At 44.0% G+C, this 21417-nt stretch overlaps 1 protein-coding gene across 4 annotated transcripts in view; it reads left to right on the top strand.

The window, feature by feature from the left end:
* The first annotated feature begins 2547 nt into the window (after window positions 1–2547).
* The window catches only part of CELSR1 (cadherin EGF LAG seven-pass G-type receptor 1), a 201886-nt gene continuing 183016 nt past the window's right edge, over window positions 2548–21417 (top strand). For all 4 annotated transcript variants that reach the window (XM_078394390.1, XM_073000625.2, XM_020797002.3 and 1 more), the window contains exon 1: window positions 2548–6384. In XM_078394390.1, the coding sequence (XP_078250516.1) occupies window positions 2685–6384 (3700 nt within the window). In that variant the 5' untranslated portion in view covers window positions 2548–2684. The remainder of the gene's footprint in view (window positions 6385–21417) is intronic.

The raw sequence follows: 21417 nt of genomic DNA, 5'->3' as shown, positions 1-21417 counted from the left end.
TGGGACTCTGTATAGGACTGGGTTGCACAAATCAAAGATAAAGCTCATCAACCAAGAAAGCCTGTCAGTCCAGACTTAATTAATTTTATTCAGAAGAGAATGCTTTTCTTCCCAATAAGGAATGTTTAGGATTGTAACTTGGAAGTTAAGTACAATTGAGTTGAATGAGGCTTAAAATCATTAAGATTAAGCTGGGAAAAGTTGAGGCAGCAGGAAAAAAAACAAGGACTGAATACAAGAGGGACTGATTCAATAAAAGAAACCACAACCTTGAGTTTGCAGGACCTTCTGGAGTTCACTAATTCATTGGATCCACATAAGTTGGAAGTGATCTGATGGCACATTATGAAACAATCCCAATAAAGTACTGTATAGAAGATATGGAAGATATACTACCACTTGATTTACTCATTGATATATTCATTCATTACTGATACCCAGTGTGATGTAGTGGATATATTGATGGACTAGGACTCTGGAGACCAGGGTTCAAATCCCTGCTCAGCCACGGGGAGTAGAACTGATCAAATCATCCCTCAAATACCTCCTTTATTTTGAAAACCCTATTAGGGTCACTATCAGGCAGTTCTGACTTGATGGCACAGAACAACAACAAACATTCATTTGTTCTCCTGTGTTTCAATGAGGTCTGTGTAGCATACATTGCTTTCCTCCTCTGCACTTTCCCTTCACAACAACCCTGGGAGACCCCCCATACTCAGTGTGTGTGTGTGTGTGTGTGTGTGTGTGTGTGTGTGTGTGTGTGTGTGTGTGTGTGTGTGTGTGTGTGTGTGTGTGTGTGTGAGAGAGAGAGAGAGAGAGAGAGAGAGAGAGAGAGAGAGAGAGAGAGAGAGAGAGAGAATCTTAGACAGGTGCTGTAAAGTTTCTTCCAACTTTTGCTGACCCTCGCAGAAGTTTTGCACTTCTGCAGCATGTATCTATTGCAAAACCTCCAAGGACTGATTTATCATTGCCAGCCCCACAGCGAGTTCCATAGTTGAGAAGGGACCTCCGAGTCCTAGTCTGACATTCTATCCACTACTCTATCCACTATGGACTGCTTGCCCTTAAATACTACTACAATAAGTAGAAAATAGGGAGAGAAATAAATATGTGATTAGATAATACTGTGTTGTTTAGTTACTCTAGTCCCATGCGTGGCCATGTCTATCTTGCGCCTTGGGTATAAAGCACTTAACACTCTTCTAGGCTGAGAGACAGATTGGCATTAATCAACAGAGACCAACAGAGAGCGCTGCAGATCAGCAGAGATAAGAAAAGTCGGAGCCAAACCGACGCAGCCCCGCCTCTTTCCTTCCCCGGGAGTTTCTTTGCGGCTGTTCCCCCCCCCCTTTCACACACACACACACACACACCATCTACTACCCTGTCCCACTTCACCTCTCCAGACCCGCCTCTCCCCCCCTCCCGTCCCCGCTTCCCTCGCAGGTTGTTGCCGCTGCTGCTGCTGCCGCCCAGTGCGCGGGAGGCAGGAAACTCCGCCTCAGGCATTGAGCGCAGCCTCCCGGGCTCTTGCGGGGGGGGGGTGAGTGGGGGCCGAGCGGGGGGACAGCTTGAGCGACCCATCTGCGGTCTCCATAGGGATTTTAACAACCGGCACCTTGCAGTCATTGTGGGGGATAACAATACATGAAAGAGGAAAGGAGCGGGAGGAGAGGAAGAAAAAAAAAAAGCCGAAAGAGGAGCAGCCGCAGGAAATCGCCCAGAGCCGATCCGCCTGGGAAAAAAAGAAAAAACTTTCCCCGCCGCTCGCTTGCTAGCCGAGCGCGCACATGTCGCCCTGCGCCCGGCCGGAGGGGAAAAAGGGAAGCAAAACTTTTCCGCCGACAACAACGCTCTTGGCAAGCGGGCCGAAGGCGGAGGCGCAACTGGTAGCGGCGATCCCACCGAAGCTTTCGCGCCGGGAAAAGGGAGAAAGAAGGCAATCTGCCCAGATCGTTCCGGATCCATTGCTGGACTGAGCAGGGATTCCGATTTACCCCCAACGCAAGCAACGCAAACTCCCGGGGAAGAAGTGGCGGAGAAAAAAATACTGGCTGCCGAGCAAGCGTTACCACGAGCGTGGACCGCAAAAGAATTGACCGAGCTGTGGAATAGACCCGAGGCGCTTCCCGACGCGGGTTGTGTGTGTGTGTGTTTGTGGAGGGGATCTAGGCGAGGCCAGAGGGGCACCTCGTCCACGGTGCCGGGAGTTCGGGGCGCCCGACTAGGAGTCGCTGCCCCGCGACAGGACGAGCCGAGGAGCGGCCGCTGAGGCTGAGCGGCGCGATGGCGAGGAGGAGGACGGGGTCTGCTTTGCGGAGCGGCGCGCGGGGAAGTCGCCACCCGGGCTGAGTCTCGTCCAACAAGGCGAGCGGCAGGTTCTCTTCGGAGCAGGCTTTGGCAGCGGCGAGGAGCCATTTTGGAAAGAAAAGGGGGGAAAAACAAAATAACTTTTTAAGGTGGGCGAAAGTTTTCTTTTGCTCGCTTCTCTTTTATTCCGGCGCGCGCCCCGATCCGTGGCCGTTGGGGGATCTCTTGAGGGGAGCGACGGGGCGCCCCGGCAACTCCTTCCCTCCCTGGCGCAGCGTCTCTCATGGACGAGGCCGGATGAGCAGCTCAGCGGGGTGGATGGACTGTGGAGCAGCCCTTCGGCCGCCATCCCTGCTTCGTAAGCCTCGGAGATGCTGCTCCGCTGGCCGGTGGCCGCCTGGCTGTCGTGGCTGGCGCTGCTGGTGCCCGCCGCGGGGGGCTGGGAGCTGCACCTTGCGGCCGCCGGCGGCCCCGGGGACGACTTGTTGCTGGACCTGGCGCTGGGCCCCGAGTGGCGGTGCGCCCTGGAAGAGACGCTCACGCCCTGGCCGCTGAGGGACGCCGTGGAGGTGACGCGCGACGGCCTGCTGAGGAGGACGAAGAAGCCCCTGGAGTGCTCGGGCTTGGCGCGCAACCCGCTGCCGCTCCATCTGCGGGTGGTTTCTTCTGACGGCGGCGGCGTCTTCCTCTCACTTCGCCTGCCCGCTTACCTGCACGGGCCTGGCTGTCCCAACGCGTCCCGCCAAGGGCAGGGCGGCAAGGGCTGGGCGGCGGCGGCGGCGGCGGCTCGGCTTTCTAGCTCCCTGGGCCATTCCCTGAGGCGGCGCTTGCCCTCCTTACTCTGCTTCCCCTCTTCCCCGACGAAGCAAGTGCCCCCAGAGGTGGGCGAGGTGGATGGGGAGCGAATGCTCCTCTCTGCCCTCATGACCTTGACAACTTTCCCTCAGTGTAGATGCCCCAATGGCCTCCCCTTGGACTGCAGAGGCCTGGAGGGCACATGGGGGGGAGGAGGAGTGGACTGCCAGCTATTTTCAGGGACCAGCCCCTTGCAGCTTCTTTGTCGCTTGAGGAGGGCTGAGGGGGACCTTATCATTGAGTTGGGTAGTCCGGTTGTGGCAAGAAGGAAAGAGGCGGCGGATAGAGAAGAAAGGCAAAGCACATTGAAAGTGAGGGAAGTTGCCTCTCAGTGGTCCTGGCCTGGGAGGAAAGGAAGCTGGGATTCTTGGCATCGAGGGGCCCGGAGGATGAGGAGCGTGAACAACCCACCTCAGTTCAAGCTGCCAAACTACCAAGTATCAATTGCCGAGAATCAGCCTGCGGGCACTGTAGTTATCACTTTAGAAGCTCATGACCCGGATGAGGGTGAGTCAGGCCGGTTGACTTATTCCATGGAAGCCTTCTTTGACAAGCGTTCCGATGATTATTTCTCCATCAGTTCTGAGACAGGAGTAGTGGTCACCACCCGTAGCCTGGACCGAGAGACCAAGGATACTCATGTGCTTCAAGTGATAGCAACGGACCATGGCACCCCACGACATCGATCAGCTATCACCTTTCTTACTGTGACCGTGAGTGACACCAATGACCATGGTCCAGTGTTTGAACAGCCTGAGTACCGGGAGAACATTCGAGAGAATCTTGAGGTGGGTTACGAGGTGCTGACGATTCGGGCTACAGATGAGGATGCCCCGGACAATGCAAACTTGCTCTATCGTATCCTTGAAGCAGGTGCTGGAGAAGGAGTCTTTGAGATTGACCCACACTCTGGCATTGTAAAGACTTGTGCCCCTGTAGACCGAGAAGAGGTTTCAGAGTATCACCTTGTAGTAGAAGCTAATGACCAGGGTAGAGATCCAGGACCTCGAAGTGCCACAGTAATGGTGCATATCACGGTGGAAGACGAGAATGATAATGCTCCACAGTTCAGTGAGAAACGCTATATAGTACAGATCCCTGAGGACACCCCAGTGAACAGCCAGGTACTCCAGGTTCAAGCCACTGACCAAGACCGCGGCAGCAATGCCCAGGTTCACTATAGCATTGTGAGTGGCAATCTGAAAGGCCAGTTTTACATCCACTCTTTCTCTGGCTCTATTGACTTGATTAATCCTCTGGACTATGAAACTATTCGAGAGTATACCCTAAGGATCAAGGCCCAGGATGGGGGAAGACCTCCACAGATCAACTCTAGTGGGATGGTGTCCATCCAAGTGTTAGATGTAAATGACAATGCCCCCATTTTTGTAAGTACACCCTTTCAAGCCACTGTACTAGAAAATGTCCCTGTAGGCTATTCAGTGTTACACATTCAGGCAGTAGATGCGGACTCGGGGGATAACGCCCGCTTGGAGTACAGGCTTATTGAGCTGTCCCATCCTATTGCTCTGATGTCCGCAAGTGGAGACATGGGGTTCCCCTTCCAGATCAACAATAGTACGGGTTGGATTACAGTGTCAGCTGAGCTTGACAGGGAGACGGTGGAGAATTACCACTTTGGGGTGGAGGCCAGAGACCAAGGAGTGCCCGTCATGACTTCCTCAGCCAGTGTGTCTATCACTGTCCTTGATGTCAATGACAACAGTCCTACTTTCACAGAAAAAGTATATCAGCTCAGGCTTAACGAAGATGCAGTAGTAGGCAGCAGTGTCTTGACCTTGACAGCAGTGGACAAGGATGTGAACAGTGTGGTGACCTACCAGATCACTAGTGGCAACACGAGGAACCGTTTTTCTATCACTAGCCAGAGTGCAGGTGGGCTGATTACACTGGCCTTGCCCCTGGATTACAAGCAAGAGAGGCAGTATGTGTTGACAGTCACTGCTTCAGATGGAACTCTGTTTGACACTGTCCAGGTCTTCATTAATGTCACCGATGCCAACACACACCGGCCAGTTTTCCAGAGTTCCCATTATACAGTGAGTGTCAGTGAAGACAAGCCCATTGGAACATCCATTGTAACTATTGTTGCCACTGATGAGGATACTGGAGAAAATGCTAGGATCACTTACATCATGGAGGACAGCATCCCCCAGTTCCGTATTGATCCAGACACAGGCACAATCACAACTTTGATGGAACTTGACTATGAGGATCAGGCCTCTTACACTTTGGCCATCACAGCTCAGGATAATGGGATCCCTCAGAAATCTGACACTACCTACGTTGAGATCCTCATTCTGGATGCCAATGATAATGCTCCCCGTTTCCTTCGTGACCGCTATCAGGGTGCTGTCTTTGAAGATGTGCCTCTCTCCACTAGTGTCTTGCAAGTGTCTGCTACTGATCGTGACTCAGGGCCGAATGGCCGCCTCCTTTATACCTTCCAGGGTGGTGATGATGGTGATGGAGACTTTTACATTGAGGCCACATCAGGAGTGATACGGACGTTGCGCAAGCTGGACCGTGAGAATGTGGCTGTCTATACCCTGCGGGCTTTTGCTGTGGATAGGGGCAGCCCACCTCTCAAAGCCTCTGTGGAGATCCAGGTCACTGTGTTGGATATCAATGATAACCCACCTGTGTTTGAACAAGATGAATTTGACATATTTGTGGAAGAAAACAGCCCTGTTGGGTCCATTGTGGCCCGGATCAGTGCTGTAGACCCAGATGAAGGAACTAATGCACAGATCATGTATCAGATTGTGGAAGGGAACATCCCTGAGGTCTTCCAGCTTGACCTCCTTAATGGCGATCTCACAGCCCTGATGGATCTGGATTACGAGAGCCAGACTGAGTATGTAATTGTAGTGCAAGCTACCTCAGCCCCTCTTGTGAGCCGAGCTACTGTTCACATCCGCTTACGGGATCAGAATGATAACCCTCCTGTTTTACAAGACTTCCAGATCCTTTTCAACAATTATGTCACCAACAAGTCCAACAGCTTTCCTTCAGGAGTGATTGGAAAGATCCCTGCCCATGATCCTGATATATCTGACCAACTTGATTACACCTTTGTCCAAGGCAATGAGTTAAATCTGCTGCTTTTGGACTCTGCTACTGGAGAACTGAAGCTCAGCCGGGATCTGGATAACAACAGGCCCCTGGAGGCCATCATGAAAGTATCAGTTTCAGGTAAGGAAGTATTTTTGGTTTTGGTCATTTTCAGATACTGGTAGTCTTTTCACCTAAGAAGTTGGCACAGGCAGATGTGAATTTTGTTTCTTAGTAAATGTGAGAGTCACATGGGAGAGCACAGAACAGGTACGGATGTTTTGTGCTTTGTTTTGACTTTAACTCCATAGTAATCAGTCATATTGTGTTCCTCAGAAATGTTGCTGCTGGCTTGTTGTGCAGGCTTGAGTTATTTAGTTGTTCAAGATATATTGCAGTTAATAAAGAACTGGATTTTTCAAAGCTAGCCACAATTTCCATTGGCACAAGCTTAAGGACTTCTCGAAAATACAGTTATATTAGCACCAGTTACTAGGGGCAGTAATTTGTAGTACGAGGTAAGACTTTCCCAGAAGTACGCAAGTCCCTGTATTGGGAAACTTCTTACAAAGGCTTGTAGATTCCTGTATCTAGTGGGATATATGCTGTAGCAGATGTGCTTTTTACACAGCAGAATCATAATGGCGTGTAGTATATCTGCAGAATTTTACCACATTTAATAAGTTTCTTTCATTATGTTCCAAATGTGTAAGTATGAATAGAGGTGCTTATTAGTAGTGGTGGGGCGGGGCAGCGGAAGGACGCAAGCCTTAACAGAAGAATCCTTACCATTGGCACATCTGTTGCTATTATTTCCAGACCAGACACATCTTAGTAAGAGGATAATACTTCAAGGCCAAATTCCATAGCATCCTGTTTGATGATTAACACTGCAGATTTTGCTTAGCCAAAGTGAATCTAAATGCATTTGCTATATTAATGAGGATTAGGCTGATGCTACTGTTGGAGGAAAAACGCGCCACTTGGTCTCAGTAGAGAAAAGAGAGGATTGTTCACATTCCCATGTAAATGGGTCCCTGGAAATATTCGGAGACAATGTTTGATGTTGAGGAACAAAATGTAGAGCCCTAGTTCTGCTGCTCTGTTATAGCAGGAAAGGAATTATAATGTATAAGAATGTTTAAAGTCATTGGCATTGGATTTTCACAGGCAAGACCTAATTCATCAGCTAGGTATAATTCAAAGGTGTTTTAGCAATGCGAAAGGTTGAGAATATGCATTTGTCTGGCAAAATTGAGTTTGAATGCTGTTCCATGATTCTTAATGCAACAAAATGCCCTAAGTGATAAAGAGTGATTTAAAATTAGAAAACACGTTCTCATTTCAATCACAATAGATGTGGCTGCCAGATACCTGAGACAAATGCTAAATGTTTATAGCCATCATGCCCTTATTGGGAATTTTCCATAAATATCTGACTGGCCATTTCAGGCCAAATTAATCTTTAATCTAATTCATATGCTTCTAAATTACTAAATATTACTAAACAAATAATGTGTGTGTACTTAAGGCTAGTGAACATGTACTATTGCGCTTATTTCCTGCACTTCCAAGAGCTATCTGTGCATTGCGGAGATAGAATGCTGTGCTTGATATGCTTTTGCTCTGGTGCAGCAGGACTGTTCTTACATTCTTTCATTTATTTTGAGAATAGATGTGTCTTCACCTAGTTAGTGTTTTGATGATAAGCTTAGGTTTTAGGTTGTAAGTTTTTACAAACAGTTCATTCCACAGTTCACTATACTGAATAATTTGTGAAACAACTCCTTGAAAATAACTTTATTTTTGTGCTGGCCTTTCTTTTAAACTGTAGAGTTATTCTTTATTATTGTAGTTTGTAACTGTGGTCAATAATGCAGTCTATAGCTTTTGGCAATCTTCTTCTGCTGTCTTTTCATTGCAAGTCTCCTGAGCAGTTGGCTGCTCTTCTTGACCTTTTGAGATCCATTGTGAACAGGTAGTTTTTCCACTTTTGCGAGGAATGGTTTTTGTGACTATAATAGCAGTTGGGGAAATGTTTTTCTTCAGCTGCTTTGTGCCGAGACACTTCTCAAATTAGTCTCATTCTGTCAACACCTCATTAGGAGACAGTCCTGTGCCGAGAGTGGCCACATTGAGATCAGTGGTACAGGTCCCATTAGAAAGGAGTGTGCTGTGTCATATTCACAGGACTAGTGAAAGTGGTGCTAATACCCGTAACTGAGATTATTACTGTATTCCATTTGACAGCTGACTTAGATTTCATGTAGATTTCATGGAGAACTTTAGAAGTCAGTAATTGTGGTTAGTATGTAATTGTTACTTCCACATCCGTTAAAAGATTCCCAGAGATAATACATGAGTTATTAGGCTATCTGGACTTGTAGTATCTTGTATTTGGGTGACACAGATGGTCACCAAGTTGTAGCCACAGTTAGAGAATAGTAGCTCCTTATCTAATTTCAGCAAAAGGGACACATCATGAAAAAAATCTCAGACAGCACTATGTAGAGTTTAAGGCACAGTCTTAAACTTAAGGAACTTTTTAGGAAGCAACTGCCTGTAATGTTTCTTTGTTGTATAATTCTGCAAAGTTTAAAGAGACAGGAGTAAAGGTGCAACTACATGGGGGATTTGATTCTCAACCTGTATTACATCTGGAATCACAATAAGTGCTCACACAGGGGCTGCGGCTAGAATTGGGAGTTCACTGTTCATACTTGTTTGCAATGTGAGTCTTCATTTCTGCCCACATCTCCTCTTCCTGCCTTCCTTTCTCTGATACTACATCTTCTGATCCTTTAATGGTTTGCAGGAGGGAGGATAAAAATTAATGATTTTTTAAAAAATCAAATCGATTTAAATCAGAATTTAAATAAAAATTATTTTTAAAATTTAAATCATAAAAAATTTTGTTTTTTTAAATTTAAATTATGATTTAGTTTGATTTAAATCAAACCCACCCTGGTTTGCAGCGAAGCTGCTTTCTCATTTAAAGCTTCAGACTAGTACTGTTGTCTCATATCCTGTCACAGAAATTAATTCTTGCTTCTGTTACTTGAAAGTAAGGGAAAGGATGGGTTATGGGAAGTGGTGGTCTTGTACGGAATCATTCTGAGTTGTGAATCATGATGTAATTTGCAGAATTATTGTTCAACCTGTTAATGTTCTGAGACTGTGAAGTATGTTTCCATGCTTTTTTAAAATTAAAACTGTTTCATGCTCTAATAGTAGTATTACTACAAAACTAAACTTAATGGTTGTAGTGGCGATGATGATTCTGGTTTCTTTAAATAGATGTAAAGAGATTGTTTTGATGTATATCACCATCCAAAGTAAGCTAACACATTAACAGACAAAAACAAAAAAGACCTGAACTTAAAAATATGGGGGGGGGAAGTGTTGTGGCATCTTAAAGAGTTATGTTTCAACATGAGCGTTCATGGATCCGGTCAATTTCCTTAGATACTCATATGAGAGAGTACAATCTTGATCCAAGGAGCCTCACAATTATTTAATCTTTTAACAGTTAGTCTTTTAAGGTGACTGTGAGTAGTCTCACCTTATGCCCCCTTCCATGATGATGCTGAGAGTACTTACTAAAACAGGCTCCTTTATTGAGCAACAGAATGTATAAAAGGCCAACAGGGCCATGAATATAAAACTGTTGTTAACTCAGGGCACCAGGGAGTTAACTTAATTCCCTCAGTCTTTGAGGCAGTGCCACAGTATAATCTCTTACTGGGAGGAGTGGAGCCCCACCTTGCAGGTGGGCCAGGCACAAGGTTCCTCAATCAGGGTGTTGGATACACACCATCAAGTGTCCCTGGAGGCAGATGGCAACGGTTTCCTCCCCAGTCACACTCTCCGCAGTTCTCGCTGGCAGTTGGCAGCCAGTAGGTGTGGTAGTCCTTTTGAGAGGCTCAGCCTGGCTGGCATCTCCTGCATAGCGGGCTGGGGAAAAGCAGAAGGCTGACTTTCCCAGTATCAGGAGGGAGGTTGACTGTGGGGCATCTCCCGTGAGGTTGTTTGCCCTTGTTGCTTCTTCTTCTGATGGTGAACTCGCTGCTGGTTCTTGAGTCTGTGAGCCTCTTGACACCTTGGCTGGTCCCAGTGAGCCTGAGTGGCTTCCTCTGGTGGTACAACCACCTCGACCCAGTAACCAGTCTCAAAATGCTGTCTGTGGACACTCTCCCATCCAACCTTCGACTTCTCTGTCAACAGTAGCACCTCTTAGAATAATAAAATACAGTAAATGAGTTGGAAGGGTCCTATAAGGCCATCGAGTTCAACCGCCTGCTCAGTGCAGGAATACAAATCAAAGCAGATCTGTCAGGGGATTGTCTAAATTTATTTTGAATGCCTTCAGCATTGGAACACTTACCACCTCCCAAGGTAACTGGTTCCATTGCCATACTGCTCTAACAGTTAAGAAGCTTGTCCTGATATTCAGCCTAAATCTGGCTTCCTGTATCTTGAGCCCATTATTAGGTGTTCTGCACTGTGGGACGATCAAAAACAGATCCTGCCCCTCCTCGATATGTATTAGAAAAGTGTTATCATATCTCGGTCTTCTTTTCTCAAGGCTAGACATTCCCCTGTTCTTGCAGTCTTTCCACCTAGGGCTTGGTTTCCATCCTCCTGATCATCCTTTTTGCAATCCTCTGAACTTGTTCCAGTTTGTTTGGGGCCTCATATGCCTTCCCATCTATGGTGTCCACCCAACGGTCCTCTTCTATCTCTCCCTCTTCCTTAAGTCCAGTTCCCCCATGGTCAAACCTGCAGCCTCGAGGGCATCATCCACACACCCCTTGTGAACACCCCAGTCTACACATGAGCAGTGAGTAGGGAATTCAGCCGTATCTCTCTGAAAGGTGAAGAACCCACTCTTGCAGATGGGGCCACAATTGTTTGTGGTCTGATATGCTCGCACAGAGTTACATGGTTACTCCTTTGAAAACGAAATCTTTCAAAGTCCCAAATAAATAAGTGGCACTTTATCACTTAGCTTAATGGCTTCTCCTCCTCCTCTTTTGTCTTGAATGTCTTGCCTCATTGGCCTAAATATCAAATTAAACAACCCCCTTCATTCTGATCAAAATAACATCTGTCTCAAACATGACAGATACTGCTTGAAAAACATTGTGCAATTATGGTAATGTGCTATGTGTGATTACAGATTGCACATACTAGGTTTTGTTTTTGTTTTGTTTTTTTGCTGCAGATAGGTACAGATGGTCAGTTCCGACTTCACAATGTACAGTAATAAAATACAAAAATATGCAGTCATCACAAATGTCAGCGTTCTTCCTTGATTACAGAAAGTTTGAGATCCTGCCTTCCAGCTCCTCTACTTTTATAAGACCTCAAGGAGAGTTGTGCTGGATCAGCATAAAAGCTCTCTAGTCTAGTATTCTGTTTACATAGTGGCCAAGCTGGTGGCTATAGAAAGTTCACAAGCAGGACATTAATGCAATAGCACCTCCTCCTGCTCATATTCCCAACAACTGGCTAAACTGCTTCTGGTACTGGGGGTGTTATGAAGCTGTCACAACTAAATAACCTTATCCTCCATGAATTTGTCCAGTTTCAATTTAAAGCTGTCCAGCTTCGTGGTGCTTGTAAGATCAATTTGCTTCATTTTTTCCTTGCTTACACTGAATCTCATTTGCGATGTTAATATCGCAATAATAATAGTTTGGAGAAATCCTTATCTATTTTTGTTTTAGCCACTCTAGATATTTTGGTTTCTCAACATATATTGCTGTTTTATCCCTATATACAAAATCTATTTTGCTGCCACTATAATTTCATGGCATTGCCCTCCATTGCTATATCTATAAAATATATTGCCATTTGCATGAGTTCCCATACTGAGCCATAAAGTTTTGGTCCGTTGGTGCAATAGTTTAAATCTGAAGAATCAACCAGATCAATCAAATGTTGATGAGTTTTATGTTAACATAATTATAGCTTACTTATTTAATTAGTGAGCTATAAAAGTAAAGATGTAGTGTCAGTGAGTCTGGGAGTGTATATATGTACACAGAGAGCAAAACATTAGCTATCTGAGATAATGCAGAAACTGAATAATCTTAATGAAGTGGATTAGACTTTCATTGGCCACTGGATCTGAAAGTTTTTCAAGCTGAAACTTGCCCTGTACTAAAAGGTAGAGAAATATTTGATGCTTTTCTTCACAAGATACATGTGACTCATTTATTGCTGTAATTTAAAATGTAGGCAATTTGTAAGGAGACTGTTGTAGGAAAATACGTAACTAAACAAAAAAAGAGTTTTTAAAAGGTTTGCAATGCAACTGAATTATTATTTTCCTACTCTGGTTTGCTTGTGTACCTGCTCCTTGATCTTTAACAGACACCAATCTTCTGGAGTAATGAAAAGGCAGGCAACTGTTGACTGGAATTATAGTAAAATTTAGAAGACAAGTCTGGAAGTGATAGATTTACCACATTTTATCTTAGTTTCTATGGATGTCTTTTTTAATTGCATAAAGCATAGCCTGTGTAAAAGATCCCCAACATCATTTGAAATCTACTGTTTGCTTCATTGACTTATGCTGTATTCTGAAAAAAATGCAAGAAGCATAATATGTATGTGAATGGCTATGGATAAGCCACCATATATAATTAAGTCGATATTTTACAGCCCCTCTTCTGTAATGTTCTAAGCGAAGGATGTAATTCCATCTTCACAGTATCTATGCATATGGTAAAGCTAGGTTTTTACTAAATATATTGAGCATTTGCTGTGTTTTCTATTATTGCTTAGCTCTTTTACCAGTAATTCTGCTTTCATTGTTTGAGTGAGCACAGCAAATGTGCCCTTGCTTCTATGAGGTAGTTCTATCAGTGGGAACAACTGGTTGGTTTTCATAGGAATGACACTGTGTCTTAATCTGATGTAGTGGTGGAATGACTGTAAGAAAGCAGCTCCCTCAATTTGGAGAGCAGTTTGCACCTTGCAAATCACCAGAATTTAATCTGCAGCTTTACTGATAATGGGACCTGCATGTCACCTGGTATTTTTTTGCTCCCAGCCAACACAAGAGGCATGTGCTTGGGTTAAGCATAATGAATAATTCATAGTGTGGCTTGCCAGTTCTTGGCCTCTAGAGACAGAGAAAGACCATTGGCCCTTAAACTCCTAAAAGGGAACCTGATTACACTGTACCTGAAGTTGATTTTTCAAACCTGCAGTTCCCATCTTTAGATTTCAGACTGACTTCAGATCCTATGACTATAAGGTCACAACAGGAGGATTTCTGGATGTTGCTGTTTCTTCCTCCTCTCTTCTCAAGTTGTATAATTCTAGATCTGATTTATAGTCCTGGAGGATTTGAAATGTTGCCAATAAATTATATTTTTGGAAACCAATAAAGGTGTTTCCCAACCGTGATTTTTTAAAAAATTACATTTCCTCATGGACTACACTGCTGAGGCACTTCTTCATTTGTTTTTCCTCCATTCTCTGCACTAATCTGACTTTCTATGAACACTAGGGATTTCAAGCTCATAGTGGTCCAGCTTTTTAATGCTTAATTCTGTTCTTAGTGTCTTGTGTTTTTTTCCTCATTTCTCCTGTTTCATCTTGTATTCTTCCCCTTCCCTGTTCTTAACAATTTTTGTCCCGGCCATTAAGCAGAGAGACTTGTAAACTATGTACATATACACTCTTATATTTCCTGAGACACTGGTGCCCATAGTAGGTTTCCAGCTATTTTACAGAGCTTGGAAAGTTATTCTAAAAAAGAATGAATGTAACACTATGCTTAAGTCACCCTTTAATGAGGAGTGTATGGCAGCACACTGCATTTCAGAGCATTATCCTACCACTACTCAGTTATGAACCACTTAAGTACTGTATGTCAAGATGATTATCTAAGTTCTGCTGGCAGAAGTCAGAGCATATACGGAACATGTTCAAAAACTCGGTTTTTGATTCTTAGTATTCACAGTGAAAGGATCTTAAGCAGCCAGAATGGAAAGCTGTATCTGCCTTGAACCCTATGAGCACAGGACTAGTTTAGTAACAGCAGCTTTTTGGATTGTTTCGTAATGAGGTAGTGTGTTAAATCCTAAGCAATTAGTGCAGTTACTGTCCTCTGTAGGAAGGAACTACAATGATTTTGGGGTCATCAGCATGTTTGGAATTGGCGAAAGTGTGATGGTTGCAATTTCCCCAATCCTAAGGTAGTTCCTCTCTTTTGTTATCACTTTCCTGCACACAAAGAAAGGTTCTCACTCATACATACATTGATTTTTCACAGATAAAAGTAGGATCTAGTAGATTAAGATGATTCCTTCTCTTGTATTTTATAAAGGTCCACCAAACTGTCATCAATTAAAGTTTGTGTAGACTGTAGACCTCACAGTAAAAATGACAGTTTGAGGAATATCCTTTGTTTTTAAAAAATGAACTTCCATATGGATCTGTGTTTCTAATTAGTGTTTTAGAAGCAAGCCAGAAAGTTCAGGAACTAAGATTCTTGTGTGTGTGTTGAACTAGTTGATGTAGTAAGCATGGGGTTAGAAATGGGAATTCCTTAAGTGCTGAAAGATGTCTGATTGTCATAACACAAACTTTTCTGAGCCCTGGCAAGGACTTGCAATTGGCTATTGGGAAGAAATGGCATGCTTCATTTTAAGTCTGGTTGTTCAAGCATGTTTCTTGGAAGGGAATCATATTGGTTGAACGCTAATGAGCTTCTGTGTTTTGACAATGTGCTATTTGTATCATTTTGTTTGACTTGGATTCAGTTCATGGAAAATAGAGTTACAGTGGTGCCTTGCTTAACAAGGATAATCCATTCCAGCGAAATCGCTGTAAAGCGAAATCCTCGTTAAGCGAAATAAAAAAGCCAATTGAAACGCATTGAAAACCGTTCAATGCGTTCCAATGGGCTAAATCCCTCTGCGTCCAGCGAAGATCCTCAGTTGGGTGGCCATTTTCCGATGCATGTGCAGTGAAAAATCCATCCTAGAAAACAGCAGGGAGCCATTTTGAGCAGTCAGCAGCCATTTTGAAAACCTGACGATCAGCTGTTTTGATCGTCGTAATGTGAAGAATCGGTTCCCAAAGCAGGGAACTGATCGTCGGGAAGCGAATTTTGCCCATTAAAACATAGTTTTGCAATCGCAAAAGCAATCACAAAACAGTCATCGTACAGTGGTTTTGTTGTTTAATGAGGTAATTGTTAAGCGAGGCACCACTGTATCTGTGATTTGATGTTTGGAGGAGGAGGAGCCTGTTTGAAATACAGGTATTGAAGATCATGCATTATACGAGATACCACCTTTGCCTGTTGAACATGTTTCTGTGCTCTCTCCCACTCTCTCTGTTTCTCTCTCAATGTATATGGGTCAAAGGTGCCCATTTGGTGCCCCATTTTCTCTTTCTTTTTGCCATCCCTTTCACTTCTGACATCTTAGTATCTAATTCTTTGTTTCTCACGGGCATTATACTCTATCTCATACTTTCTTGGGAGACTTATTCTGCCTCTTTATTTGTTCCCATTTTCACGCACTTGCTTCTCTAGTAAGTGTCCTAAAGGCTTGTTCTTCCTTTCTGTTTCCATCATAGAATGATCGTAGATGTTAGGGCTGTCCTCTGAAGGGTGATGATCCTCATAGCCACTGTATTACAGATGCCAAGTGTATAGGAACTGTTTATCATGTGCAGGGCTTGAAAAATGCACTCGTCCACTTGTCTGTGACGAGTGAAAAATGCTGCTTGATGAGTCACAGCTCCCTCCCTGCCTGCCTCCTTCCCCTCTGCCTGTCTCTCTTTCTCTAATCCTGCAGTCCTCCCCTCCCCCCTCCCATTGCAAAAGGAAACCTGCCCTCTTCTCACAAGAAGAGAGTTCGCACAGTACATAGAGATATAGCTCTGCAGGAGAATGTAGAGTACAGTGGGGTCTTGACTTAAGAACGGCTCGAGTTAAGAACATTTTGACTTAAGAAGCACTCTCATAGGAAAATATTGACTTGACTTACATACTTAGATTTGAGTTACGAACTGAAAAAAAACCACGTGGGAGGCAGGGAAAGTGCAAAATTTGAACTTTCAGTTAACTGTTGGCCAGTGAAAAGGGTGCCTGTCTGCTTCCTCACTCCTCCCAGCGTTTAGAGAGTGGATTGGGAGACAGTCTTCAGACTGCCTGGTACTGTACTGCCTGGACTGTATTTTCCCTGCCTTCCCTGAACCTTTCTTGACCTAAGAAAAAAAGAAACAAAATATCCCCCTCTAGTGGTCGAAGGCAGAATAGCAGCTTCCCATTAGTTTCTATGGACGGAAAAGAGCAGATACGGATCAAATGGTTTTCAATGCATTCCTATGGGAAATGCAGATTTGACCTGCAAACGTTTTGACTTGAGAACCGCCTTCCAATACGGATTAAGTTCTCAAGTCAAGACCCCACTGTAGTCCCATGCTGGAGAATATGGAGATTCCCTGCTCCCAATTTCAACCGAACAAGGACACATCCTGGGGTTGGAGGGAACCATGGCTCCTTAAGAGACTGGGTGCTTTTACTTTCAATTTTATTTTTGCTGGAGACAATAAAAAGAAAGGCATTCGAAACACAAGCTTCATGACCCCACAGGCACGCAGGTAATAAAGCAACCCAAGTCTGATGGTATAAATCAGTGATTCCCAATCCCAATAAACTGCAAGGCTATAGTCCGGTCATGCTGACTGGTGAGATCATTGACTGACTGGTGAGACATTCTAAAATTTTTCAAGGCCTGATCATGTGTTTGTGTCCAGTGCAATTAGATGTCAGAAGGAATGCATGCTGCATAGCTGGAAGAAACTCCAACATGAAGAGGGTGAGCTTAGAGCTTGAAGAAGTGGATTTCGTTCATTAAAGCTTGCTATTTGTTTAATTTTTTAGTGATCCAATTATAATATTCAGAACCACACCAGCCCTTTCCTTCTTCTTTCTCAATTTTATTTGATTGTGCTGCTTTTGAAGTCATTCAGGATTTGGCCTCTGGTTCCATAATGTGCCGAACGCTTGTTTTGTTAGAATTATGTAGTGCAACCAGTTGGTTTGTGATTGACTTGTCTACCTTGTTTTGCAATGACTTGTTTCTGTACTTCACCATTAACGTCTTTGCTAGGGAGAGAAAAGGGTGGCTTCAGGTGTCAACAAAGGATGGATTGAGACATGAACTGTTTTAGTAGCCTCTTCTGTGCCGCTAGGGAGATAAATTCCATAAGTGTGGGATGTTGTTGCTGTGATATCCCTGCAGGTTATACAATTATCGGATTATCCTGCCCGTTTGAATGTATGATATATTTTTCTTTGATCGTGCATAACTTTTGCTGGTACAGTTGTTGGCTAATGATGTCCTTGTACAGAAAGATATACTGATTTATCATGTGCTGGGTAGTACGTATAATATGAAATTAATTTTTAATGAATTCCAGAATATGGTGGGCTTTTGTGGCCCTGAAAGTGTTAGTTTAAGGATAATTTGAAGATATAATTGACAGAGTCATGTAAAACACTGGACTAATTTGAATCATGGTTCATGCTGTGGTTTAGGTGCAGGTACATACATATTGGCTGAATTCCAGTTGTGAGTGGTAACTAAAGTAGACCTGTTGAATCAGGAGGGATTTGGTGAGTTAGCTCCCTCACAGGTTCCATTTATTCAGTGAGATTACTCTAGTTACAAATTGCTACCGGCTTTTAACTGTTGGTTTAGATAAAGCAGTAAGTGGAAGTCACTAATACTGGTGCAAATGAGAGATTCTAATTTCTATTCTTCAGCTATACGGCACTGGGCTAAATTGAACACAAAGAAGATAGTTCTCACCCCTTAGGAGTGGCTCTCTGGATTTGCAGGAGACTATAGTGGGAAAGAGGAGATGGGAAATTTTTGTTGTGATGTGGAATTCTCTTCATAGATCTTGGAAAACAAGCCAAAATTATATCAGGCAAAAACAAAAGAAACATTAAAAACTAAAACAGAAATGTTGTGGCCCCTTAAAGACTAAATGCTATATTTTAATGTGAACTTTTGGGTCCATTTACTCAGACATGCGAGCCTGTACCTGATATGCTAGCCTGATGCCTGATTCTCTAGCACAGTCTAATGTGGCTAGCTCTTCTAAAACCAAAATTATTTTCATTTTATTTTTAGTATGATATTGCAGGACTGGAAGTGGGCTTTCTTCTCAATCCTTGTTAGCAGATTCTTCCTTTTTACTGATGATGCAGTAGTTATCTCTCACCAGTTTAGGTGTCAGCCATGTTTAGGTTTAAACTTTTAGAAAAATCCCTGCAACAAAAATGAGGGGTGCACATTTGTTTGCAAAGTCTACCTCAGCTAACAGCCACAATTCCCATACAGACCTGACATTCCACCATGATTGGTCACAAAAGGGAAATCGATGAAGAATGTGCATGTGAGAGAAGGGAAAGGAAGCAGAGAGACCTGCCTGTGTGTTATGGGTTGCCTTGTCATGGTTAACTTAAATTATAAAAAGTTTGATTTGGTGGGAACAATCCTACAAAATCTGAAGGCAATAAAAAGATGCAGTCCTTTACAGATGTTTTCTTTTCTACTAACTGGGCCTTCTGTTTGGCCTGAGAATCAGTCAAGTAAACAGGGATATAATCTTCACTTTTAAAATAGTAAATCTTAACTTTGCAGTTTGCTTTAAGAAGAGGTAACAGGTGATTCAGAGTCTAGTCTAGGAAAATGGAGTCACTGTTGCTGACTCTCTCAACAGTTAACAGTTACTGTATAGTGGAGTTCTTACTCTGTAACTTATGAGAGACAAGCACTAAATAGCAATGACATGAAAAGTGAAAGACCTGATAGATCTTACTGCCTACGCGTTTAATTATAAACATATGACCCTTATCATTTGCAAAGCAAATTGTGTAAAGCGAAACAGTTTTCAGCACTGTTGGGAGGGGCAAGATAGACCTCATCAGCATAGGTCTCATAACAAGTTGAGTAGCAAGTCCAGCATATTTCCACAGTAGAAATAGAGGAATCTGTCATCAACAAGTGAGAGCTACTGTGTTGGTATTATGGTAGGATAGAATTTTGCCAATATAAAGACAGTTGACTGCTACAATCAGTTTGCATTGATATATGGGAGCCAACTGAAATTATTATTTGGCCCTTATTTTGAGATGCTGTGCTTCCCTTTCCTAGGACAGGAGGATCTTTCTGAACAAATAAAATGCACTGAAATTTTAAGTATTACAGTATTTTTGGAATCCTGCTGTAACAGCTGCTGTATTTTATCCTGCTGTGGAAAAGTCAATGGAGAAATCTGTGATGCGTCTGCATTTTTTCCTCACTTTTATATCCTCCAAATAACTAATGAGGTTAAAGTCCTTGTTATTCCTATCTAGAGCACCCCCTTTTGAAACCAGTAGCGCATGTGACCAGCAAGTCCCATTCATTTCAGTGGATCTACTCAAGAAGACTAGTATTGAATTTGGCCTAAGTATTTGTGTTTATTTGTGTGTGTGTGTGTGTGTGTGTGCGCGCGCGCACGCGCGTGCACACACACACACACACACACACACACACACACACACACACACACACACACACACACACACACACACACACACACACACACACTGAAATGTATACAAGTATGTTTTACCTCAAGTTGCTTACCTTGTTTATAGGAGTAATCTGCTGCATTACTACAAAAGTGTATATGCTTTCCCCCCTAATTTAATCTGCTATTCCTGTTGTTTTTATATGTTGCACAATGTTAAAACATTTGGGACTCTTTAGTTTAGAGAAAAGGTGCCTGAGGGGGGACATGATCGAAACGTAAAAATTATGCAAGGGGTGGATAAAGTGAATAAAGGGAAGGTCTTTTTCCCTCTCACACAATACTAGAACGAGGGGACACCCACTCTAATTGAGTGTTAGGAGAGTGAGAACAGACAAAAGAAAATATTTCTTTACTCAGTACGTTGTAAGTCTGTGGAACTCCTTGCCACAGGATGTGGTGATGGCGTCTGGCCTAGATACCTTGAAAAGGGGATTGGACAGATTTCTGGAGGAAATGTCCATCGCAGGTTACAAGCTATGATGGGGATATATAATCTCCATGCTTAGAAGGATGGTACCTCCAAATGCCAGATGCAGGCGAGGGTTATCAGGAGACAGGTATCTAGTTCTCTAAATAGTTGTGCTCCCTGTTGGGGCCACTGTGAGATTTAGGGAGCTGGTCTAGATGGGCAGTTGGCCTGATCCAGCAGGGCTCTTTCTTATGTTCTTATGTTATATTTTGTTGAAAGGCAGAAATCACCAAGAGAATAAGTTGTGTCAAAATATGTATTTTGTAGTGGTCCCCATTATTAAGTGTGAAATGGTATTCGTAACTCTGGTGTAGTTTCACTGTTAGGCGCTCACCTCTGCACTCCATGATGGGCACTCAGACACTTGGCTATTTCTGTGAAGGGGTTGCTGCCAGTGCCTCAGGCAGGCCTTCTGCCCTCGCTCCACACCTTCCCCAAGAGGCTGGAGGAGCCGCTGCCCTGGGATCCTGAGAAGGCTGAGAGGAGGGCAGTGCAGGTGTTATCTCTGGGAAACAGGGTGTTGAGAAGCACCTGGCAGGACAGGAGGGGGGACCCACCAACGGCCTTAAAGGAGAATGGGACAAAGGTTCAGAATCTTCTGCTGCCTGGGACACCGTTCAGGAGGTCCACAGAGGAGGAGGAGACCTTGGGCTCAGCAATGGAGGAGCTGGAACCCTTTTGCACAGCAGCCAAATTGGTACCAACCCTCACTCAGCTAAGGCATTGGTGGCAAAAAAACACCAGCATGAGAGAAGAAAGAAGGTTCTTTGAGGAGCAGGAGGGCAGCCAATGCTTGTTGCCAGCTGCCTCTACCAGCCCTCACTGAAGGGTTCCAATCCCAACCCTGGACCAGGCTTCTTCCTCACCAGTTCCTCACCCTGGCCTCAGGGACAAGAATTGAGGCCAATACTGAACTGTTGCCAGAGGACTAGTGCCAAAAACCCAGTCTTCTGGAGTGTGGAAGGGCAGTAACAGAGAGCCACTGTTGAAGGTGTCAGACCTGATAAGTAGGGATCTAACCAGTAACCTGGAGTCAATAAAGTTATTACCAGTAGACTCCAAGGCTGCTGGTTCTGCCAGAA

The sequence above is a fragment of the Pogona vitticeps genome, chromosome 5 (genome assembly GCF_051106095.1).
Source record: "Pogona vitticeps strain Pit_001003342236 chromosome 5, PviZW2.1, whole genome shotgun sequence".
Taxonomy (NCBI): Eukaryota; Metazoa; Chordata; class Lepidosauria; order Squamata; family Agamidae; genus Pogona; species Pogona vitticeps.
This window is presented reverse-complemented; position numbering and strand designations above follow the sequence as displayed.